The 26,611-nt window shown below is 40.6% G+C and overlaps 1 protein-coding gene across 1 annotated transcript in view; it reads right to left on the reverse strand.

Moving 5' to 3' along the window:
• FGF14 (fibroblast growth factor 14) overlaps positions 1-26,611 on the reverse strand; it is a 205,685-nt gene that overhangs the window by 4,549 nt on the left and 174,525 nt on the right. Inside the window, 2 exon segments of the mRNA XM_038373943.2 lie at positions 1-36; positions 3,227-3,425. Of these exon segments, the coding sequence (XP_038229871.1) occupies positions 1-36; positions 3,227-3,425 (235 nt within the window).

Consider the following 26,611-nt stretch of genomic DNA (forward strand, 5'->3'; position numbering starts at 1 on the left):
CAACATCATGCAAGGATGGTTCTCGATACATGGCAACTAAGGAAGAAGGGAAAAAAAAAACTTCAGTAGGATTTATTTTCATAGATTCCAAGGCCAGAAGGGCCCTCTGTGACTGACTGTATAATACAGGCCATAGAACTTATAAAACTATGCTCTACAAATTATTTGGGTATCATCCTTACAAGAACAAGTGTTTTAATAGTCTCTCTGTTCCTTGTGTGTGAAGGAGATTAGCTACTTTAAGGGACTATTTTAAGCCACTGATATATTTTCCACACAATCCAAGTATCTCTTTCCTCCGTCAGCCCTGACTTACATGCACAATAGGAAATTGTCCCTTTGTTTTTAAATGGACAATGTGACTTGTTTATAGAAGCTTCAGAAATGAAAAGGAACTGTTCTATCTCAATTTGTATAATATGGAAGAATGAGCTGCACAGCAAAACCCCTCAGCTTTGCACAGTCTTATTACAAAATAGGCAATAGTCAAAACTGAATTTTTCCGATTACATTTTTAAGGATTCTTGATATTTACTGGTGTACATCATTAAGTTATTTCTTATCAAATGCCACGAGGATCTTATTTTCAGCATCAAAAACTAGAACGACGATACTAGAATCAAGAACTTTTAACTTTCAGAAGGAAATAATTTAATTATTTAATTTTCATATTCCTCTTACAGCCTGGTTAATAGGTGGCATTTATTCCCCCCCCATAAATGGCTCACTGATGTATTCGCAAAAACTAAATCCTACAGAATGTTATATAAAATTAAAACATGATGAGATTAGATAAGACTTGGTGTTTTATTCATCTATACTGCTGAAGTGTTTGGTACGGTTCTAGACAGCACACAAAACGGTCACTGTTCAGCTAGTATTCATTTCTTTCTTTTTTCCCTAAGATGTCTTGTAATATATGGCCAAGAAACATTCCATAGTCACTGATCTTTGCTGGAATTTTGAAATGCAGAAAACTCCAAAACTAAATTATTAACTGAATTTATGGAAGAATTAAGAAGAGCACACTTGGATTCACTAGGTTCGTAACCATTTAAGTCACTGAGGAAAATACACTTGTTCAGTTACAAAGTACCTGCATTGAGCTGCCTTAATGATGAATACTGTTCGATAATTCAATTTCATTTTCCACATCACTGAATCAGGTAATATTTTACTTACACATAACTAGGGGGTAGCATTTATTTATATCACACTGGTGTTAAAAAAGAGATTTCAAGCAGTCAAAAGAATTAATCAGCACACACAAAATCTTGAAAAAACTGTGAGAGAACAATCCCTTCTTCCCTGGACTAATTAAAATAGGAGGCAGTAGCATCAAAGCACTGACCTTGATCTTCAATGTACAGAAGTTTCATAATAGATATGAAAGGCCCATAACATCATTAACTAATCAAGTACTTAACTTGTTTCTAACATTTGCAATGACATAATCTAAATCTTTTTATGGCTTTTGAAAGTTTGAAATTAAATTTCTTCTCTAGAGTACATAATGCTGGGGATGATCGATGTTCTTAGAGTGTACACTCATAATTGTTTTTAGAACACTCTGTTTGCTGATTAATTAGGAACAGGATGAAATACCTACAAAAATATGAAGGTAAGCACCATGAGACAGCAATATAAAATGAAAGAATTACACAGTATAGCTGTAGTCTTTGATGACTCGTCTGGGCAACATAAAATAAGTTGTTTCTAAGCCTTACCTAAACTCTTTTGATAAGAGTCTGACCATACAGATATTAATTACTGTAATGGAAACATCACATCTTCCCTAAGCTGTATGTACTGTGATTGCTTTTAAAAAATATTCTGGCATTTTTCCCAAAAAAAGTCTTAAAATACATAACTTTTAAGTTCATATATAGGGGCTAACACATATAGTGCAAGTCTTGTTGAAACACTGGGAAAGTTTTTAAGATCACTTGAACTATGGAGCATAGGAAAAAAACAAACAAATCAGTGTAAACTAAGATGTGATGTTAAAGCCAGTCACCTAGGGCTGGTAGGACTCTCTTCTTTTATGTAATGAAAATCTAACACATGATTTAGATTTGAAATTCCTCAAAACCTTCCACACTTTGTAATTCTTGGATAACTGTAATGTTAAAAAACATGACACTGCTGACAAAATCATTACTCAGAAAGGTGTGGGGTTTCTTTTAAGACATTAACTAATGAGACACTTTTCAGCATTACTGAGGCGATGAGCAACAATCTGGATCAAAGTGAACGAGATTTGGAGTAAAAAGCAAAGGAGTACTTGTGGCACCTTAGAGACTAACAAATATATTTGAGCATAAGCTTTTGTGAGCTACAGCTCACGTCATCGCTGAAGTGAGCTGTAGCTCATGAAAGCTTATGCTCAAATATATTTGTTAGTCTCTAAGGTGCCACAAGTACTCCTTTTCTTTTTGCGAATACAGACTAACACGGCTGTTACTCTGAAACCTGAGATTTGGAGTGTACATAGGACAAAACAACAAAAAAAAAAGCCCGGGTGAAAAAGTCTTGTAGAATGGGTAGGACAAATAGATAATTCTATATTCAAGAAAAAAAATTAACACATTTTGCTAGATTATACAGGATCATTTTAGTATATAAGGTTAGCATGATTAAAGGTATTATTTGTTGTTCCCCTTTCCTAACCTTGCAGAATAGCTGACAGACACAAAAGTGCACCATACATCAGCTGACTCAATAGTGCAGTTTGATTTAGTCTATAATAAGGCCTTTGAGTTTTGTGTTAGAATGCTCTTCAATTGGAATGCTGACATTTCATCTCTTCCATTCATAACTCCAATTTCCTTAAGTTTACATTATTGTTCAGAGCCACTCAGGGTGGTTCATGAAAGGAATATTTTCTCACTGCAATACCTGACACCAACTTTTTGCTTCTACCAGAAGAAAATTTTAACAAGTAGCACAATGCATTTTAACAATAGATTTTCTTCTAATAAAACGACCTCTTAATCCCATGAAAGAGCATTTTAACATATGCCCTTTCTAGGACACACTGTGGTGAAGCACAAAACACTCAAGAATCCGAGGAATTTTCATATGGAATGGCCAGCGGCTGTGTGCCAAGTGCATTCTGAAACGATATGATAGGACCCATTCCCCCTCCTTTTGTGGTATTACCATCTCAAAGAAAGAGATTTTTAAAATTTCAGCATATCTGGCTGTGATGGCCCCCAAAGCTCACCTTCCAATGGCTTGGGTAGAAAATGAGCTGCTGGTTTTGTTTTCTTCACTCTGTTTCCTTTCATGACCTGCCCTTCCTTATTAAGCCCCAGGAACCAGGCCCTACCCGACTCTTGTTGTCTGTAGAGCATGGACGAGTAGATTACATAATAATTTTCATAAACCGACTCCTTAAACTTGCACTCCGGTGTAAAAAGTTCCTGTGGGAGAAAGCGTAAAAATTAGAGCATACTCCAAAAGAGCCATGGCTGGTGGTGAGAATTTTTCCATAATTTTTCCCTCCAATAACACACTGGGGTTAGTATGGGAGATGGTTGTGCAACTGAGCCCTTTAATTTTAGTAGTTGTGGTGTCCACAGTCAATAAATAACAGTTTACAGGCTATGAAAAGTCTTATCTGTTAGGCATACAACTAACATCCTTCTATCACTAACATTTCTTTCCCAGCCATTTACAGAGTAGTACATTTGTACCAGCATGTAGAAACTATAAACGCAGTTTCTATAAGAACCACAAACAAGATATAGGAAATCCCTAGGCTGCTGCTTCTCTTTTGCCACAGGATTCCAGGCTTCAATCAAGCCGTTCCAAGAATTTAAGAGGTAGCTGTTTGTGATGCCCTCCCTTCTTCTTTCAGTGATTCCAAGTCACAGACACGGAGAAGCAAAAAGCAAACAAAAGACAGGTTGAAGTGCTCGAGGAAATGACTATTAAACACTTGTGCCATTCAACATACTATTTGAATCATGCTAGTCATTTTTCTAGACTGCTGGAACAACAAAGGAAGATAATCAGGAAGACCCAATGGAAGTTAGGAGCCAAAATACTGTATCTTTGAGGATCCAATCACTTTCTTGAATATGCATGCCGTTTCCTTTGTTTAAATAAATAACACAACCCCACACACTGCCTCCCTCCCCAATATCCTGCTTCCCTATAAACCTAAACCACCAGAAAACACTATCATTTGTTTTCTGTATTACAAACCAATACATTTAATCTTTGCCACCTGTTGCTCCCCTTCACCGAGGAAGAAAAAAGGATCTGAACCAGGCTTGGCTGAAAAATGAAGAGAACTTTGAGTGAGGTGTTTTTTCTTTTTCCCCCACTTTTTTTGTTGTTCTTTTGTTTTTAGGCATGAGGTTAACCTTTTAAGCTTAGGCTTTAGAAAGCATGTTATGATTTTGTTCTACATGTAACCATTTGTTTCCAATATTATTACTTGAATAGCTATTCCTTGATAATAAATGTAGTCTTGTTTTCACTATCAATATATCTCAGTATGTTAGTGTTAAGCAAAATCCTGGTCTTGAGTTGAATCTTGCATGCTGGTGTATACCCTTCCTTTGTGAATAGTAGCCTGGTAATTCTGTGAGTGGTCAGTGGATAAGGGGCGGGACACTGCAGGGAATTTCCTGAGTATTCAGGGGTTGGTGTGTGCCTGTTGATACCTGTACAGACAGAGAGAGGCTTGTGGGGGGTTGGAAGGCAGTGCTTGTGCCAGAGGCTGGTGGTTTCAGGCATGCTAAGGACCAGTAGTATTGAGCTGCCTTACAACTCTGGGCACCCCTAGAGAGTGTCACACATTCCTAACTAGACTTTCAGGTATTAAGGTGATTGACAACTTTGTAACTAAACAGAAACTGCAAACTGCTTGGATTCAGGAGACCTGCATTCTATTCTCGACACTGACGCTCACTTGCTGTGTGGCCTTAGGCAAATCAGTGCCTTTTTAAAGCTCTTTGAGATCTTCAGAGGAATGCAAGTGCAAAGTACAAATTGTTATTAATTTGTATTATAGTGGCACATTGATGCCCTGGCCCCAGGGTGCTAGGCACTGTACGCTCACGCATAACAAAGATACAGGCCCTGCCTTGAAGAGCTTGCTTGCACTCTACATGTAAGGCTATAGCCAACAGACAGTTTAAAGAAATGGTGGGGGTGGGGGAGGAGCACAAAGAAACAATGAGAAAATGCTGGTCAGCATGAAAAGTAGCAGTCATGGAAAAATCACCCACCCAACCATCGCTGAGTTTTTTGTAGACACCATGGTAGAAACGAGTTTTAGGAGGAATATGAAGGAGGACAATGAGGCAGTGTTGCAGCCTTCCCAAGCATAGGTCTGGCACAAGAGAAAATGTTAATGTTTTTATTGATTTTTTTTTAAATGGGCAATCAAGCCAGGCATCTTTTGTGGAGTGAAGCTAGGTTTGACATCTTGATACCGTATGAAAGATTATAAGTATAATGGGGAATAGACTGAGAAGGCCCTTAACAATGAAGACAGGTAGTTTGTATCTGATGCAGTGAATAAAATGGAGTCAGTGGAGAGACACAAAGGGGGGTGTGACATGGTCAAAGTGGTGAGCCAGGAAAAGATCTTTCCACCAGCATTTGAGCAGATATAAGTGGACCAGGATAGGATTTAGCAAGGCCAGAGAAGAGGATGTTGCAATAGTCTTTATTATAAAGGATTGGTCAACCTCCTGAACAACCCCACTCTCACTAGCATCACCTACATCTGGTCTGGACAAAGCTTCAGACTTTTTGCTCTCATCCAAGTTCAGACCTTGGTTATTCAGGGGGAAAGTAAAAACCACCTGGGCTGATATGAAATAGAAATCTAGAGCTACATGCTAAGGGCATCATTGCTCAAATTGTCTCACTATCTCCCCTAGTGGCATCCTGCACATTAAACCAGAGGTGAGAGAATACATAGGACTCCACAGGAGAGAATGCTTGGTACAGTGAAGTACTGTGGTACATCTGTAGAAGAAAAGGGATGAATCATTCAATAGCATTCTCATCTATCTTAGTGAGGTTCACTGACACCTCAACTGCTGGAAGGGTCATAGGACTAATTCAGTAGTCCATCCCTAATCAGGAAAGCACTTAAGTACTTTGCTGAGCTGGTGCCTAAAGAAGCAGCATGGAGACACAACTTCCGAACAAGAAATCATGAACAAGTGAGAGAGGCAGAACTTCCAGTCTGTGTCCAAAGTGGTCAGCCGGACTGTAAGATATTGAGGCAATAGGAAGATTCCCATAGATTCAGAATTGCCTTGCTGCTTCTCAATGACTTAATGACTTCACCCAAAAAGAGAGGGGTAGAGACAAAGCAATAACTGGTGAAACTGCCAACATTCAAAGCTTACGTCTTCAAGCAAGAGCCTAACTACCACTCCCTTGAGAGAAGCTGGCATCCTGGACTCCCATAGGGAATTGATCAGTCATCAGCAATGGACCCAGTACTTCCCTACTGGATTTTATTCGTCAGAGAACATTACAGATAATCCAATGTTTTTTCTGCTGGTTAGGAGATCCTGAGTTAAACTACATAAGTAATCTGCCACATGGATATTGAAATTGCTTAGAATAACAAGCATTGGTGTCTATTTGGACAAATAATAATAAAACTTATTTCTTATGTATTGTTTTTCATCAGTAGATTTCAAAAAGCTTCACAATCATTAACACATTTATCCTCACAACAGCCATGTGAGCAAGGGAAGCATTATTATCCTCATTGTACAGATTGGCAACTGAAGCACAGACTGGTTAAATGACCTGCCCAAAATCACACACAGGAAGTCCATGGCAGAGCAGGGAATTGAAACCAGGCCTCTGATGTCCTAGACCAGTGCCTTAACCACTGAACAATCCTCCCCTTCCCTGGGACAAAAGCCCAGGAAACTAAGACAGGAAATGCCAGGTCTAGAAGGGGTGTCAGGATATACATTTAAACCACTGTCTTTTGTTAATTTTTTTTTTAAAAAAGACCTTATGACATAAATACTTAAAGTACATAAGAGCTGCGACACTGGGTTAGCCCATAGTCCATGTTGCCCAGTCTCAAACACTGGCCCATACCAGAGCTTCAGGGGAATTGTATATAACAGGGCAATTATGGACTCATCCACCCGTCTTCCTCTCCCAGCTTCTGGTAGTCAGAAGTGTAACATTGCCCCAAGCATGGGGTTGCATTTCTGATCATCCTTGCTAATAGCCATTGATGGACCTGTCCTCCATTAACTTATCCAGTTCCTTTTTGACCCAGTTGTACATTGGTCAAGGCAATGAGTTCCACTGGTTAGTTCTGTGCTGTGTGGAAAAAGTACATCCTCTTGTATGTATTAAACCTGCTGCCTATTAATTTCATTGGGTGATCCTTGGGGTTTTTTTTATATTGTATCCACTTTTTTCACACCATTCATGATTTTATAGACCTCTGTGATAGCCCTCACTTAGTCACCTCTTTTCTAAAATGCACAGTCCTAATATTTTAGTCTCTTCTCATATAGAAGCCCTTCCATACCCTCAGTAATCTTTGTTGCCCTTCTCTGAAACTTTCCCAGTGCCACTATATCCTTTCTGACACTGGGAGAACAGAAGTGCACATAGTATTCAAGGTGTGGGCACACCACGGATTTACATAGGGGCATTATGAAATTTTCTGTCTTATTTTCTATCCCTTTCCTAATAGTTCCTAATGTACTGTTTGCCTTTTTGACTGCTGCTACGCACTGAGTGGATGTTTTCAGAGAACTTCCACAGTGACTCCAAGATCTCTTTCTTTGGGGGGAATAGCTAATTTGGAACCCATTATTGTGTATGTATAGTTGGGATTATTTTTTCCAAGCCTTTTGTAAAGTGAGCTGCTTCCTGGTAACATGCAGGGTGAGCAGTAAAGTTTCCCACAGTGCTAGGGCTAGAGTGGGACTCTGGGATGTGGTTACTTTGACTCGGATCTCTGCTTTGCAGTGTGGATGCCAGAGTCCTAGGTTTGAGCAAGGGTCAAAAATTTTTTAACATAGGGTTAGAATGCAGTGTAGATGTTCAAGCCTAGGATTCCCTAACATGGGTCAGCTGACTCAAGTCCCAATAACCCTGGGCTTAATTTGCAGTGCAGACATACCATAAGACAACAATAACAGGACTTGTATGCATTATAGGCAATGTTTGCTTGTGCTACAGAGAAGAGATTTTTCACAGAAAACAGTAAGCAATCTGGACTGTCTCACTCAGTCACTTCTACTCAGGCAACCATGCTTCATCAGCTTGTAGATAACACCATGTTGTATGCTTGCAAAGGTCAGTGCCAAGGAAAAATAGGTCAGCACTAAGTTCACAGGCCAAAAGGAAAGACAAAGAAAATATCTTCAGGAAAAAGCCAGAGGAGAAGGAAATCTCATTCAGGGTACATCTACCCTGCAAACCCAAAACAAAAAAAGATGCAGCAGGGAGTCCCAGTCCTGGTGTCAGACTCATAGACTTTAAGGTGAGATGGCTCACACTACAGGGCTAAAAATATCAGCGTAGACATTCAGGCCTCGGCTGGAGCCCAGGCGCCGAGATCACACTCCTCGCCAGATGTCAGAGTCTGGTGAGAATGTCTACCCTACTAGTTTTGCTCCGTAGCGTGAGCCTGGCAAGCCGAAGTCCATTGACACAGGCTCTGAGACTCACTCCCGCAGGTTTTGTTTTTCTGTAGACTTACCATTACCCATCCGTTTAACAGTTCTAACTACAGTTATGCCAAGTTGTACAAATTTAAATTAAACTCAGGTGTGGAGTTAGCCCTTCCAAGCGACAGCAGAATCTGTTTCACAATCTTCTACAACCATTTGCAGCCATTATTGTACACCTACTCTTCTGACAATTAATGATTCATAGATACTAAGGTCAGAAGCGACCATTATGATCATCTAGTCCGACCTCCTGCACAACGCAGGCCACAGAATCTCACCCACCCACTCTTATGAAAAACCTCACCTATGTCTGAGCTATTGAAGTCCTCAAATCATGGTTTAAAGACTTCAAGGAGCAGAGAATCCTCCAACAAGTGACCCGTTCCCCATGCTACAGAGGAAGGCGAAAAACCTCCAGGGCCTCTTCCAATCTGCCCTGGAGGAAAATTCCTTCTCGACCCCAGATATGGCAATCAGCTAAACCCTGAGCATATGGGCAAAATTCACCAGCCAAATACTACAGAAAATTTTTTCCTGGGTAACTCAGATCCCATCCATCTAATATCCCATCTCAGGGGATTAGGCCTTTTTACCCTGAATATTTAAAGATCAATTACCAAAATCACATTATCCCATCATACCATCTCCTCCATCAACTTATCGAGTAGAATCTTAAAGCCAGATAGATCTTTTGCCCCCCACTGCTTCCCCTGGAAGGCTATTCCAAAACTTCACTCCTCTGATGGTTAAAAACCTTTGTCTAATTTCAAGTCTAAACTTCTTGGTGTCCACATTGGTGCTGAGCTGAAATAATTCCTCTCCCTCTCCTGTATTTATCCCTCTGATATATTTATAGAGAGCAATCATATCTCCCCTCAACCTTCTTTTAGTTAGGCTAAACAAGCCAAGCTCCTTAAGTCTCCTTTCATAAGACAAGTTTTCCATTCCTCGGATCATCCTAGTAGCCTTAAATAACATTAATTGCTGTGAAATGGGGCAAAGCATTACAAAAATGACTATAGGAATTACCAAACATTAGAGGGAGCCATTTCCCAGCTGTTCTTACTCTGCACCATTAATGGGATTTCGGAGTGTGATCATCTGTGTCACATTACAATTTCTGTGGGCTGAGGAAAATTGCACCTACATTTTGCAACTGAATTACCTTTACATTACTATTATTAGCCACTGCTGGGTGACATGACATAGTGTAATGGGATTACATGAAAGTATGCATATGGAGCCAAAGCAATGCAGGGACTATGGCACTGTAGGCACCCCCACCCCCCAGCACACTCCTAGAATGACTATATTCCCCAAAGGGAAAATGGGACAACGCGTGGGGCTGGTCCGAGCCACTCACTCAAGCCCTCCACCCTCCCCCGTGTGTGGGGCTGGCCCATTCCCTGCCCCCTTTTTCCACCCTTTGCACATAGGGCTGGCCCATGCCCTGCCTCCCCTCCAACCTGTAGGAGAAAAAGTAGCAGCCAAAGCAGGGACTTTTGCACATTCAGAGCATGCTCTACAGTTCTGACTGGACTTTCTCTTCCCTGTGCTGATTGGCTGTTTGCTCCAGCCAGGCCTGCTGATGGAGGGGGGGGGGGGGCGGGAGGCGCAAAGGGGGTAACTACCCAGGGGCCCAGATGATTTAAAAGGGCCTGGGAGCCCCCAGCCACCACAGTAGCAGTGGTGGGGAGCCCCAGGCCCTTTTAAATCTCCCGGGTGGGCCACAGGGCCCCTAGGTGCGTGAGACTGCTCCGGGGCCCATGCTTTGGGGGTCCTCGCGGGCCAGCATGATGGCCAGCGCGAGCGATCCTGGAAGTGATAGATCGTCACTTCCGCCCCAGGCTCCGCCCCTCCAGGGACGGCCCTGGTCCTGGGGCCTGGAATTTCCGTTGGTGGGCTCCAGCCCTCCCTCTTCCCCAAATTCCTCCATCTCAACTTCAGTCTCCATCTTTCCCCACCCCACCTTCCTTCATGCTTAGCTGATTCCCTTCTAAGCAATACAATCCCTCCCTACACACACACACACACACACACACACACACACGCACTTTTAAAATATGGAACTAAGACTATGTCTATACTACAAATTACTTCGGGGTAACTTATGTCGCTCGGGGGTGTCTGAATAATCCACACCCCAGAGCGACGTAAATTACACTGACCTACGCGCTGGTGTGGACAGCACTATGCCAGCGGGCAGCTTCTGACGACATAGCTACCTCCTCTTGCAGCGGTGGGATAGTTATTAAGATGACTGGAGAGATCTCATCAAAGGTGCTTCAGTGGTGCAGCTGCACCTGTGTCGCTGTAGCGTAGACATAGCCTACCATGCCATTTGCTGCCATCACATTGCTCACTGTTTGTGTTATATCCCTTTCTCCATTCTGTGCCTGTCTTGTCTGTTTAGACTGTAAACTCTTTGGCAGCAAAAATCATCTATTTTTCTGTGTTTCTCCAGTGCCTGGCACAGTGGGGCCCCCGTTCCTGGTTGGCCTGCAGGCACAACCACAATAAACATGATTAGATTGCAAATAAATATTATTAGTTTCAGTAAGGAGTTTTGCTAGTCTAGCAAGCGTTAACCATAAACAGTAGCCCAACTTCAGGGGCATTTTGCAAGGTGGTGTAAATTAGACACTCATAGCCCTACTTGTACCCACTAAGTGATGTGTGAATTTATGTAAGAGTCTAAAAGTTCATATAATTTACAAGGTGAGGAGCTAGAAGAAGGTGTAAGAATATGCAAGTTCAAGTAAGGAGTGGCCTACTTTATCTTACATATTCTTACCTTTGTTAGTTGCTTTTCTTGCTACATCCCTCCTTCTGGTCCCTCAGTGCATAAATTACGCTAATTTAAGAGTTAACACTCACTTAGTAGATATGAATCAAGATGTGTTTAAGTCACTGGCAAAAGAATCCTTCTGCCAATATAGCTTATGTCATTCAGGGATTTGCTGGCAAAATAACTCCTTCTGTTGGTATAAGCTTCATCTCTACTAGAGGTTTGCTATCTACCTATACTGGCATAGCTATGCTGGCAAAGGATCTCAAGTGCAAGCCCAAAGACTGGTGTAATGTACCTATTTTGTTGGCTGGGAAAAGGTGTACATTATATCAGTGTAGGATCCCTTGTGATTCATTTTAGTTTGACTTCCTAATCAGACAAGCTGCTGATGGCCAATAGTCTTCAGCGGCGGGGGCCTTCACTCGCTCCAGGTCCTTAGCGGCATTTCGGCAGCGGGGGCCTTTAATGGCATGAAGGAACCGGAGCGCTCAGTGAGTACAAGCGGGTGGCACCTTTTTTTATGTCCACTGTCCCTGTTCACACCACCTAGCTATGCCACTGCTAGCAGTTAGTTACACTTTTCAGAAGAAATCCAGGCATCCCTGTGTCTGTTATTGTCTCTCTCTGCCTAACCTTTGGCTGCTGACAGTGAAGAGCTCTTGTGGGTATTGGACACATCTCCCCCACTTCCTGTGACACACTGTCCATTTTCATCTCCAGGGCATTCTTTGGGTTGGGGGCCAAGTCCCTACATTGTCCACTGTGCTTGGGGCCAGCTGAGCTCAGGAAAGCAAGCAGTGCACCCTTTCCCCATGAGGCAGCTATATGCTGGATGACTGCTCCCTCCTCCTGAACTGGAGAAAACGTGTATCCTTGAGAAGACCAGCTTCTACCCTTTAAAACCTTTAGTACCATGTAAGATAACTCTTCCTTTGCCAGCTTCCTCACATGAGCACAGACCCCCGTCAGGTGACTTCATTGTCAGGATGTCCCCACTAAACCAGTTCTTCTGGGCAGGGACCAGTTCTGTCTAGAGTGACTAGATGTCCAACAATTGAGTACTTAAGAATCAACTGCCCTATATTGTTATTCTTTTGCCACCAGCTTTGGAATTCTCAATCCAGTAAGGAGGTAAAAAGAGCATAGAGAAAGCAGAAGGTTACACATTCAAAATGGAGTTTTCAGCCTCACACAGACACATGATCTCATACAGAAATCAATAAATTGTACAGACATATTCCCCATTCATCAAAGATACTCATTAACTGTCCTAGATAGCAGCATATTAATCTTGGAGCAGTTTGATTCTATTTGCTAGCAACCTAAACCTAATGATAAGAGATGTACAATCAGACTTAATTTTTTTAATTTACATTTGAGGAATGACGGCTATAAAAGAAAAGATGGTGGTTTCTGGGTTTTTTTTTAAATCTATAACACTTTAATACCAGGGGTCTCTAAATAAATCCTATTGCTTTTCAGCACAATTCAATATACAACACTGCATGCAATACATTTTTGCAAACAGGCTTAGCTGTGGTGAGTGAATTTCAAAGAAAGCAATGAAGTTTTGTACGAGATTAGTTTTATTGTTGCCTGGCAATGAATTTACATCACCTATATTCCTGAGAAATTGACGAGAAAATAAGTTTAATGTATGTCAACCTGACATTAAAACAAAACATTAACTGTGGACATGAGTGGTTGATTTCAAAGATTAATTGAGCCAGAAAATATATCACTATAGAACTGTATGTGTAAAATTCTTGTAGGTATAGAATGAGGGTTAAAGAGAAGCCACCGTTTCTAGTTCCCCACAGAAGGGTAAATCCAGACCCCTCTTCTTCAGTGGCAGAGGAAATACAAGTACAAATAGATATGTACCCTATATTGACATGTAGTCAAGGAAAGCTGTGCAAACACTTGGCTGCAAGGAGACAGTTTTTGCCTATGAAAAATTGCCTGATGATGTTATATAAAATATAAAAATGAGGTGAAAATGGCAAATATTTGGATTTCAAAATCCATTGAAAATACAAAGCTTAACCAGATTAGCCAAAGTTGAGAACCATTTTGCACTGCCATGAGAAATATATGCACCAAGCACGCCGCCCACAGACAAAGAAATGGAAGGAATACTGGACGGTTCAGGAGGCAGGTAATAAGATTTAGAGTTTTTCACTCCTAGAACATTGGTATGTATTTAACTCAAGTCAGTGACTGAAAGTTGGCACCTTCTGATATCTGCTTATGATCTGTGAAATTACTTTGATGGTCTCAGTCGCCTTTCCAAAGAACAGATACATCACAAAAGCCAGCCCCATAGTTGGGACTAAGTGACAATTCTTTTTTGCAGTGTCAGCCTAGAGACAAAGGACTGAATGGGTATTGAGTATGAAACACTGTGGAAAGCTTCTACTGCCTCTACCTGTAGAGTACTGGTTCTGTGAATAGCAGAATTTACTCCAAACTGGTCAATACTGCATCTTTCACAAGGAGCAAATTCATGCACAACATTGTTTGCTTGTTTTAAATGACACCGTAATAACGTATAAGAAACTGCTCATGTGTGACTGTTACATGTCTCTACAGATTAATACATGGAATCTTTCCTTCACAAAAGATAAATCAGACACCCTTGAGCTGTACAGGGCTTTTCCCATAAATGATACCTAGCCATCTTTTACAAGAGATATGAAAACCATTGAATTAGTTTATCAATTTTCATTATTTAAATAATTCATTACAATAACTGTTTTTAAACAAAGCCTCAGTGAAGGAAAATATTTCCCCGAAACAGTCAACAGAATAGCAGAGGGTACAGTCCTTGGTTACGCCTGATCAAAAATTTTTCCCAAAGATTTCAAGTTGTGTTTTTGCAGAAGTGATTGAACCCCCATGGACATGATGGGTTGTTCAAGTCATATAGACCCAGATCATAGATTTGTGAGGCCACTTATGCCCAGAACATTAGATACACCTGAGCTCCAGTCAGCAGACCTGACAGGGAGACAAATACGGCTTTTCATTGGGGCTCCCTGCCTTTTTGGTGCTCAAATTTATGTCAATTTGTAATTACCTCAAACTGGATTGTGAGAGTTTAGCATACTCCAGCTGTGCCCTCTCCCACACCGACACATCCGCTACACTAGAGGGTGAACACGTAAAACTGACTATTCCCATTATATATGTAATTTATACCTGTTATAAGGTCCCTTTATACTACCAGAGAAGAACTCATACTACCATAAGTGTGCTTTGTAGCCATTGGTTAATATGTTAATAATAAAATATATTTAAAGAGCAATTATCAAACTTGTATGTACATCTAACTTAAGGATGCCAAGTGTGAAATCTGAACCATCAAATCTTTAAACAGAAAGATTCCGCCAAAAATAAACTGGAATAATAAAGCTATAGTAGTGCACATATACAAGATGAATAAAACAACAGATTCATGCCATAATGTTAAACTGACATGTCAACTTTCAGATTCAGTATTTTGCAAAGTATCAAGAGGACAGAGCAGATCATGATATTTGGGAGCTTTCACAGAGCTCTGGTAGACGGTCAATAACAAACTGTCATTCTAGGGGAATGCATGTAATAATCAGCATGCTCAGATATGGAAGAGAATCACAGGTTTTACATTTGCATGCTGTTTGCCAGTGTTCAGAAAATAAATTTTGTTCTTTTGGAAATCATCAATAAATCAGTCAAAACTCTATTCTGGGAGAATGTAGCAACTAAAATGATTCCACCAACAAAGATCAAAATCAGAGGCATCAGAGTGATGTTTTTGCTTCAGCCAGTCACAAATCTCAGGGAACAGATTTTTAGTCTGTTAGATATTGTGTGTGATTCACATCAACAGGGAAACTGATACTCAAAAAAAAAATCTTATTAACGTTCTATATAGTGCTTTATGTCTTCAAAGCTCTGTACACAGATTAATTAATGACTCTCCCCGAAACCTCTCTGAAGCAGGTAACAGAGTAGCAGCCGTGTTAGTCTGTATTCGCAAAAAGAAAAGGAGTACTTGTGGCACCTTAGAGACTAACAAATTTATTAGAGCATAAGCTTTCGTGAGCTACAGCTCACTTCATCGGATGCATTAGCTAATGCATCCGATGAAGTGAGCTGTAGCTCACGAAAGCTTATGCTCTAATAAATTTGTTAGTGCATCCGATGAAGTGAGCTGTAGCTCACGAAAGCTTATGCTCTAATAAATTTGTTAGTCTCTAAGGTGCCACAAGTACTCCTTTTCTTGAAGCAGGTAAATACATTTTATCTTGAATTTAGAGATGGGAAGACCTGGGACAAAGAGGTTAAGGCCAACATTTTCAAAGTGGCCCCTAGTTTTTTGTCACAATTTTATGAGATGACTGGGACCATATTCTTATGCTGAGGGTTACTTCATCAGGTGAATGGAGTGAAAAATACAGTAAGCAGGTATAAATATACAGCACATGAAAAGATGGGAGTTGCCTTACCAAGTGGGGAGACAGTGCTAATGAGGCCAATTCAATCAGAGTGGATGTGGCCCATTCCCAACAGTTGACAAGAAGGTGTGAGTATCAACAGAGGGAAAATTACTTTTTGTAGTGACCCAGCCACACCCAGTCTTTGTTCAGGCCAAATTTGATGGTATCAAGTTTGCAAATTAATTCCAATTCTGCAGTTTCTCGTTGAAGTCTGTTTTTGAAGTTTTTTTGTTGAAGAATGACCACTTTTAAGTCTGTTATTGAGTGTCCAGGGCGACTGAAGTGCTCTCCTACTGGTTTTTGAATGTTACAATTCTTGATGTCTGATTTACGTCCATTTAATCTTTTGCATAGAGAGGTCCAGTTTGGCCAATGTACATGGCTGAGGGGCATTGCTGGCACATGATGGCATATATCACACTGATAGATGTGCAGGTGAACGAGCCCCTGATGGTGTGGCTGATGTGGTTAGGTCCTATGATGGTGTCCCCTGAATAGCTAGCGGACAGAGTTGGCAACAGGGTTTGTTGCAGGGATTGGTTCCTGGGTTAGTGTTTTTTTTGTGTGGTGTGTAGTTGCTGGTGAGTATTTGCTTCAGGTTGGGGGGCTGTCTGTAAGCAAGGACCGGCCTGTCTCCCAAGATCTGTGAGAGTGAGGGATCGTCCTCCAAGATAGGTTGTAGATCCTTGATGATGCGCTGGAGAGGTTTTAGTTGGGGGCTGAAGTTGATGGCTAGTGGCGTTCTGTTACCTTCTTTGTTGAGCCTGTCCTGTAGTAGGTGATTTCTGGGTACGCTTCTGGTTCTGATTGCAGGGTGGGTGAAAAGAGCAGAGAGTCTGCAGGCACAGTAACGGATGCAGGAGTAGAAAGGGGAAGACAGAATGGTGGTCAGGGAAGAGGCTGGAGAAGCAGGAAGAAACAAGAGCAGAGAGATAGACAGGGGTGGAGCAACAGTTGCAGGACAAAGTTTCTGTGTGATGCACAGAGCCAAGAGAATTTAACGGCAAGGCAGTGAAAGGATACAAAAGGAAAGGTAATGTGGTACAAGCAATGGGAAAGAAAGGCAATGGTTCAGATCATGTCCCTGTGTGGAAATACCTGTGTAGAGGCCAGCAAACTCTTGGATTCTCATTGCAGTTTCTTGTGAGTTTTTCTATCAGGGTGGGGTTTTCCCCCTTGAAGGGAACAGTGTGCTTGTGTCACAAACCCTGAAATCTCAGGGCTATACCAGCATACAGGGCTATCCATGAGGAGGCCCTGCTCCTCTTCATCAGCTTTGATCGCTCCATGGCTCTGCCCCATCTCCTGGGCAACATGGGTTTCTTTAGCTGCTGATTGGTCCTGCCCTTCCTTCCCCTTTAATACGATTCCCTGATGCAGAAGGGGACTCCACAGGGAAGTTAATACAGCCTCTGATTCCACTGGGTGGAAGAGATGTGGGGACAATGCAAATCTTCTCATTTCCCAACCCTCCTCCCACCTTGCAGAACTCTGGGCCCAAAGACAATCCTGGGAAAAAGTAGTCTGTATGCTGAGCCAATGGCTAAGCTACCATGGGAGTTTTGCAACTTGTGACTTCATCTTTCAGGGAGAATTCAATATAAATCACTTTCCCTAATCTTTAAAGTGCATAGCACATTTGCTTATGATGATATTCAGTGAAGTAGCATTCACTCCTACCCTTCATTTGATCAACTCATACTATGACAGCTATTTTAAAATTAGAAATAAATTTTAAAAAGCATTCATGCTTACTGAGAGGCCGGGGATGGGTGGGGGCGAGATGCAGAAACTTATTTGATTTTTCCACCAATCACTGCCTCATGGTATTGTAAGGATGAATATAGCACCAAGAATCCACTAGTAGGTATTTCATTTCTGCTCTTATCAACAATAACAAAGAAGTGCAATATTTTAGAAAAAAATATCCTTCCTCTATCCACATAGTGTCTATCTCTCGCCTGACACTTTAAAGGCTCATGACTTTTACAACACCCACAGTCTGCATACCTCTTACTGAAGAGTTCTCTACTGTCTCAGTTTATATCTCTGAGAAACATAAGCTTGACTCAAATTTAATTTACACTGCATTACAAACAAGGATCGAGATATAATTCTGAATTATTATTCCACTTAGAATATCAAAATAAAAACAAAAATCACTTAGAGTGCTTATAAAGGGATTATAATTAACATTCTAATTACTCTGTCCTGTATTTCAAAGTTTTACCAGAATTTTAACGGAAATGGAGTCCTTAATTAGACTGCAAATGTTGCATTGATATGGACCAGCGCAATTCAGGTGAATAATTACTCAGGTATGTGGTTAAAATCTCACCATAAACCTATCAGTGAATACACAGTATGTTCCTCTTGGTATTCAAATCAGTGCAGTTACAAGGCACTAATTACCCAAAAGTGATTGCCTGGGTTTGGATCAAGTACTGCTTCATCAACTTTCAGCATCCTTTAGGGGGAATTGATAACACCAAAAGAGGAGGTAGAAAAGGGAAGCACTAAGGAGGAAACAGGTTTATTAATTTTATCTGATGGAAGAAAGAGGATTGAAAAAAAACAAGCAATGCCGCTGCTTACACTTATTGGAAATATACATCCCTCCCAATTCATTTATATTTGTATCCATAAGAACATATGTCCACTGCATAGACTTCTGAGTGTCTGTGCCACAGATCAGTTAAAATAAATCAATTTAAAATCAATTACAAACTCCAACAACTGACCAAACATGCCCTCGAAAAGAACAAAGCTGCCATAATGCCACCACACTATAATAAGGACAACAACCCAACTGCCTAACTTAATTCTTCTCAGCCAAGCACTCCTCCACATCAGGGCTAGCTAAGCCAAGAGTCTAAGTAAATGGATGGGCTTCAACCAAGCCCCAAAGAGCCACAAAGTCACCGGTGAAAAAACAAGGGAAGTAAGTTAAAGAGTCACAGACCTTCTACTAAGGGTTCATCTATAGTAGCGACTATACATGGTTACATCTGCATTGTCCCATAAACTGCAAATTGTTTGTACCTGAAAACCTGAAGCATGTTCCTAAAAGACGGCATAGTGGACAAAAGCTAGCATGCATGAGGGTGTGGATTTGGACCACCCCTGCTGTGGCATGGCCCCGTACCCATTCTACAATGCAGTGTGGACAGGGGTCAGGGCATATACCAGGGGAGGGATCTCAACAGTCCTCCAGAACCATTCCCAAAACACATTAATCACTTTGCTGCCTGATCCTTACCCAAAGATATAAAGGTCCCTGACCCACACATTGCCGGTGATATTAGCCACCTCTGCTGAGCACTGCAGAACAGTTTTGTGCCAAAATCTATTGTTTAGTACAGTACATGGTCCAAGAGCAGCCGTCTGGTCTCTGGAGCACACACAGGTGCTGATCAGTGTGTGGTCAGAGTACACTGTCCTCCATGACTTTGCCCGTGTCAGTGGGAACATTTGCCCAAAGAGCAGGAGCAGAACCACATCATCATCACACACTTGTTTCATGTCTCCAATACAATTGGGCAGAAGGGAGAAATGACCGGAAGCTGTCATTGCCAAATGTGTGAAGGTGATGTGCAGTACCAGCATCACACAGCAAGGTGATTCCCAGAGTGTCTCCTGTGATGCACAGGCCTATGGAATACTGCCCCTGAAATGGTAGTGCTAGATCATGTACTGAGAGAAGGTAGTGTGGATGCGGCTATATGCCTGTGTACAGCATATCCCCATACCTACCTCAACATATCTGGGCACTTGGCATGGGTACGGGGTACCTAGCAATACATAGGCAAGTACTCAGGGAAGCATGCAAGCATGCAAGATGTAGCCTAAGAGTGCCTGCTTATTCAAATCCCTGAATATTCAAATCTATGGACATCTTCACTTCTGTGCAAACCTCCTGCTGATGTCAGTGGGAGATTCACAGTGCATTGTGGGGAGTCTATAGTCCTGAATTTATACCACAGTCCATGGATCATAGTTAAAAATGGAATTCTGTCCTCTTGCACTTAGGCACCTAAACCCTAGATTTAGATGCTTAATTCCCAGGTTTAGGTTGTTACCAGATTTGCCCATTACTTTGGGGTATGCTCATTTATTAGGGTTATTCTTCTGCGGGGGTAGTTCTGTAATTCTATCAATGTACTGCTTGTGTCACTTAAATTTTCATAGGGCGCTCTATTTCTGCAAGTTCCCTCCCAATGGATCTATCCTGCAGGATCTAGGTTCCCCAGGGCTGGGTTCCTTCAGCCCCAGGATCAGATGAACACACACACATATTAACAGAGCACGTCTGAGAGGACCGGGTCAATCAGCACTCCCAAGCTGACCCCTTATATGTCCCTGGACTTAGCTGGCTGGTTTGAGCAGTACTTCCAAGCTGCCACCCTCCTATGCCACAGGTTCAGTATGTCCCTATCCCCACTTTCACGTTACAATTGTTCTGGTAGTAACCCATTTGATGAGCAAACCCCTCAGGATTTTTGGGCACTACAGGGATCTTTAGCTTAGGTAAGAGGAGTGTTGCTGCAGAGTAAATGGGGAAGCGAAAAGCACTGGGGGGGGAGCAACCAGCTTAACCATAAGTTATTTATTGCCAAGTAATAATCATACAAGAAGAGCAAAACAAACAAAACAGTTACAATATTAAATCTAGCTTAAATTTGATTACAAAAGTCAGGTTTAGAAAACTATAACTGATCACACAAGTCAGGGTTAGAAAACTATACCTAGAGTAGAGAAAAAAAATCAGAGAGAGAGAGAGAGAGAGGTGGGTTCTCACCACTCCATGAACCTTAAACTGGTCAGGGTTCCCAGGTGATGGTAGCTGAGGGTTTGGAGTGCTGGAGACAGGCAGAGCCCCAAGCACAATCAGTCAGGAGAAGACGACCCAATGGAACTGATGCAGATTTTGGATCCAGGCATCAGAGCACTTACTTGAGCATGGGTAGGGGTTTTTGTAGGGAAACAACAATGATTCAAGGGAGAACACTAGATTTGTTTATGGGTAAACTGATGGCTCAAGGGAGTATACTAAAGTTGTTCTGTTCAGGCTAGACAATAGGAACTGCTCATTCCTGGCTATGGGCGGTGTTCCTTCCAGGGAGCTCAAAATGCAGTTAGGCAGCTTCAGTATTTTGGATACTAATAAAGGATTTATTACTAGAAGTGGTCTGATAACTACTGAGCTGGGTGTGTGCAGGCATGGAGCAGAGATAATTAACATCTGCAGCAGAGATCCCCCATCACACAGTGCTTCCCTGCTTTTCTGGTCCCAGAGTTCACTGCGGCTCTTGCTTTGGAATCTCTGTTCTCCATTCTGTACACTAATGGGGATGCCCCCCCGTCCCATTTCCAATGCAAATGAGGCTAGAGGAGTTACCTTAATCCTGTCACCCTTGTCTGGAGGGGTTTAGGTGGGTCTTCCACTGCCTTTTCATTGGTTTTTGTAAGTCTTTCTTCTGATCAGTTTTGGTTCAAGCAGAGCCTGGTGCAGTGGGTCCTTTGTGAGTCAGACAACCTGGACTCTGCACCCTGGTTCCCCAAGAACACAGAGCTGACAGGTAACAAGGTGCCACTGTGATCCACACAACTCCCATTGGAACCCTGCAGGTACTTAAACTCACTCAGTGCCTAAGTCTTCAGAAAAAAGAAAAGGAGTACTTGTGGCACCTTAGAGACTAACAAATTTATTTGAGCATAAGCTTTCGTGAGCTACAGCTCACTTCATCGGATGCATTCGGTGGAAAATACAGTGGGGAGATTTATATACATACACAGAGAACATGAAACAATGGTTTTATCATACACACTGTAAGGAGAGTGATCACTTAAGATGAGCTATTACCAGAAGGAGGGGGGGGAAGGAAAACCTTTTATGGTGATAATCAAGGTGGACCATTTCCAGCAGTTAACAAGAATATCTGAGGAACAGTGGTGGGTGGGGTTGGGGGGAGAAATAACATGGGGAAATAGTTTTACTTTGTGTAATGACTCATCCATTCCCAGTCTCTATTCAAGCCTAAATTAATTGTATCCAGTTTGCAAATTAATTCCAATTCAGCAGTCTCTAGCTGGAGTCTGTTTTGAAGTTTTTTTGTTGAAGGATAACCACTCTCAGGTCTGTAATCGAGTGACGGGAGAGACTGAAGTGTTCTCACATTGGTAAATGCGCAGGTGAACGAGCCACCATACTATCCCCCCTTCCTGCTGGTAATAGCTCAACTTAAGTGATCACTCTCCTTACAGTGTGTATGATAAAACCCATTGTTTCATGTTCTCTGTGTGTGTATATAACTCTCCCCACTGTATTTTCCACCGAATGCATCCGATAAAGTGAGCGGTAGCTCACAAAAGCTTATGCTCAAATAAATTTGTTAGTCTCTAAGGTGCCACAAGTACTCCTTTTCTTTTTTGCGAATACAGACTAACACGGCTGCTACTCTGAAACCTGTATATTCTCAGGCAGCTAGCTTGTCTCATCGTATGTGCCCCTATGGCCACATTGCTATTTTTAGTACACTAGCTCAATCAGAGCTAACATAGGTATATCTATCAGAGCTGGAAATTGCACTTCCAACTCCAGTGTAGACAAACCCTAAGATGTTAAGATTGGAATCAACAGGACTGTAGACTACCTCAACTCTGCCATGCCAAGTTAGGTTGCATAACTTCTCTCTGCCTCAGTTTCCCCATTTGTAAAATGCAGATCACCTCATAAACAGCACTGCAGCCCTTGGTGAAATTGTTAAAAATGGATAACTGTTCATATACATGTAGTATTATTTCTTCAATAAATCTAAAATGTTAAATGAGAGCACAATGTTCAGTTGTAGTTAAATCCTTAGTTTAAACTTATTATAGTACATTCTGACTTCCACATTGCCCTCCTTCAGATCCTCTCTTACAACTCGCTTATGCCATGATTCCTACAAAAGTCTTGTCAGACTTAAAGACATTCAATCTTTATCTAACTTTATCTGTTAGATTAAAGAGCCCTCTACTGTCAGAAATCTTCTTGCCACACAAGTATCTATGGATAGTGATCAAGTCACTTTTGAAATACTTCCTGGATACTCTAAACAGACGGAGTTTCTTTAATCTCTCACAGGAAGATTACTTTAGATTATAAGAACTTTGGGTGTTTATAAGAGCCTAGAACATCCTGGGGGATGAAGTTTCTAGGTGTTACCACAATACAAAATGTATAATAAATAATAATAATAATGAATATTTCATAAAACAGACTTTATTTTTCACATATTTTGCTGCTTGAACAAGCCAACAGAAATTGCTGGGGGTGAACAGAGGACAAAGAAACAGGGAAACAATATTCTATTTTACTATTTAGTTCTAATAAATGTTTTTGTATGTGGAGCTAAAAGCTGTGCAAGTATAATGAAAGAATTATATGCTAGTATTTAGAATAAAGTTTTCTATATTATAATAGTATTAATATTTTCTTACTTGCTTAGAATCTCTACCATGAGTCTATTCTCAGTTCCTATGAGCTGGATGGCAAATTGATGGTGTATATTTCAAAGCTGACTAAAAGTACACTTGCATAATTTATAATCATGAATGTTTTATTTGTCTAAATAGAATATTTATTACTCTCATTTACAAAAGTACTTAATGAAACATAAAACGTTGTGAACAATAATTTATTTTATTAAAATGAAAGTCTAGAACATTCAATTACTGTTATGGATAGGCTCATTTGAATTCAATCACTGCTACTGGACATTATCTAATTCTTTCTGAAGCGAAGAAGCTACAAGTACTGAAATTACTTATAGAGCAGTATTGTTTTTAGTCAAGATCAGAGGGCACCTACGGTATATTTTCTCATCTTACAATTTTATTTCTCTTTGAAACACAAAGTTTATAAAAAATGTCTGAAATCCACATACCAAAAGGAGACCAAAATAGACTTGGGGTACAATTTTTTTTTCTGCTCGTAAAAGGAATCTGTCAAATGCTCCTTCACACTTGAAATGCTACACACAATGATAACCTCATTTGTATAGCCTTGCTCTGCATGAATAAGTTACCTATACACAAACCAACCTAATTTCCTTCTTTGAAAGGATTACTGGCCTACTAGATAGGGAAAACAGTAGACATGATATATCTTGATTTTAGTAAGGCTTTTGACACAGTCCCACAAGACATGCTTATAAGCAAACTAGGGAAATGTGGTCTAGATGAAATTACTAGAAAGTGGTTGCACAACTGGTTTGAGACCGTGTTTGAGACTCTTATTCTAAGAGTACTAATCAGTGGTATCCTGTCAAACTGGGAGGATGTATCTAGTGCAGCCCTGCAGGGATCAGTCCTGGGTCCAATACTATTCAATATTTTAATTAATGGAGTAGAGAGTATATTTTTAAAATTTGCCGATAACACTAAGATAGGAGGAATTGCACGCACTTTGGATAACAGGATTAGAATTCAGGATGATCTTGACAATTTAGAGAATTGGTCTGCAATCAACAAGATGAAATTCAATAGGGAAAAAAGCAAAGTACCACACTTAAGAAAAAAAATCAAATGCACGACTACAAAATGGGGAATAACTGGTGAAGTGGTATAGCTGCTGAAAACGACTTGGGAGTTATAGTGGATTGCAAATTAAATATGAGCCAAAATGTGATGCAGTTGTGGAAAAGACTAATATTATTCTGGGATATATTAATAGAAGTGTTCTACGTAAGACACCAGTCGGATCTGTCCCTCTCTACTTAGCACTGGTGAGGTCTCAGCTGGAGTACCATGTTCAATTCTGGATGCCACACTTTAGGAAAGATTTGGATAAACTGAGTCCAGAAGAGGGCAACAAAAAGATATATTTTTTTTTTAAAAAAAAGTCAGACCTATGAGGAAAGGTTACACAAACTGGGTATGTTTAGTCTTAGAAAAGAAGACAAAGGGAGAACCTCATAACAGTCTTCAAATATGTTAAGGGCAGTTATAAAGACAACGGTGATCAATTGTTCTCCATATTCACTGCAAGTAGGACAAGCAGTAATTGGTTTATCTGCAGCAAGGAAAATCTGGTTAGATATTAGGAAAAATGTTTTAGCTATAAGGGTAGTTAAGCTCTGGCATGGACTTTGAAGGGAGGTTGTGGAATCCCCATCAAGGGAGGTTTTTAACAATGGGTTGGACAAAACACCTGTCAGGGATGGTCTAGGTTTACTTAGTCCTGCCTCAACACAGAGGGATGCACTTGATCACTTCTTGAGGTCCCTTCCAGCCCTACATTTCTTTGATTCTATTCATAATGTTTGTGACAGAGAATGGAACTAACTCAGCTGTTCCTTAATAAACCAGAGCTATTAAAGTAGTTGCTCCAAGACTAGAATCAAAATAGCATAGTAAAATCCTAAAGCCTCAGGTTTTAAATCTTAAAAGTCCCATTCTAAAAGCCCATTCTTATGGTATTCATATTTTTGCTCTGTTCTGGCTTTCTTTATTTCATCAGGCAATGCAATTTTGTTCCTAAGTAAGAGATTTATCCCATTCCCACTGCAGTCAATGGCAAAAATTCAGCAGACTTCAATGGTTCCAGAACTGGGCATTAGCTCATCCAGCAAGTGCATGAATTTAAGCATGTGAATAGCCCCATTGAAATAAATGGGTCTACTTTCATGCATAACTCTATGGACATGCTTAAGTGCTTTGCTTGATCAGGGACTGTTGCAGGTAGAGTCAGGGGAAAAGAGGACAAGCAAAAATAGAGATTCTTTAAACTTTCAAGGAATCCTGATACACTTCAGCAGTTTAGTTCCTTTAAATCTGAGAGATAAACAGTTCACATACATATTTAGATTTGAAGCCTTCTCTGATTGATTAGTAGGTATCATTAGACAAATGAATCACTGTGTCTAATCAGACGATACAAAATTAGTCATAAAATGAGTTTATAATTTGAACAAACTCCAAGTGCCATCATAAAAAGTTAATTAAGTTCTAGACTTCCTTCTTGAATTGACAACAAGGGGCTTTTCCATTCCTTCATTTAGCCGAGAAAAAAAAACCCCACAGGCTTCTAATATACATAATTTTATTGTACGTAGACACCAATTAATATACCTTCAATTTTTTTCTTTTATTCGTGTCTGAATGCTACATTGCTGATATAAAAACCTTAAAGGGATACTATTACATTAACAATAATATCAATACAGTTTCTTATCTGTATTACTAACACAACCTAAAATTATTGAAACTGATTGTTATTTTCACATGTTTTTAACCTGAATTTCTCTGTTTTAAGCTATATTTATTTCTCACCACTTATACTGTTTATTTTTTGCACTTGGACAATGAAAACAGGCTAGTAGTTTCCCTTTTGCTTATAATTTATTTCTGGGCAGTTCACTTTCAAGTTCACATGCATAAACAAAATACTGTGATGTTTTGGGTTGCCAATCATGAAGGACAATGTCTTAGTCCAAGCAAACATCTGTTTACTTTGGGGGGTGGGGACAAAGGAAAGGATGGGAGATTTAAAACAAAACTAGGGTTGTGGATCTAAATTACCTAAAAATTAGGTCAGTTTCTGCCCTCAAATATACATATACTCTTTTTGCTGACTTCACCTCAAGTGGTGTGGGCAGAAT

The sequence above is a fragment of the Dermochelys coriacea genome, chromosome 1 (genome assembly GCF_009764565.3).
Source record: "Dermochelys coriacea isolate rDerCor1 chromosome 1, rDerCor1.pri.v4, whole genome shotgun sequence".
NCBI classification, from domain to species: domain Eukaryota; kingdom Metazoa; phylum Chordata; order Testudines; family Dermochelyidae; genus Dermochelys; species Dermochelys coriacea.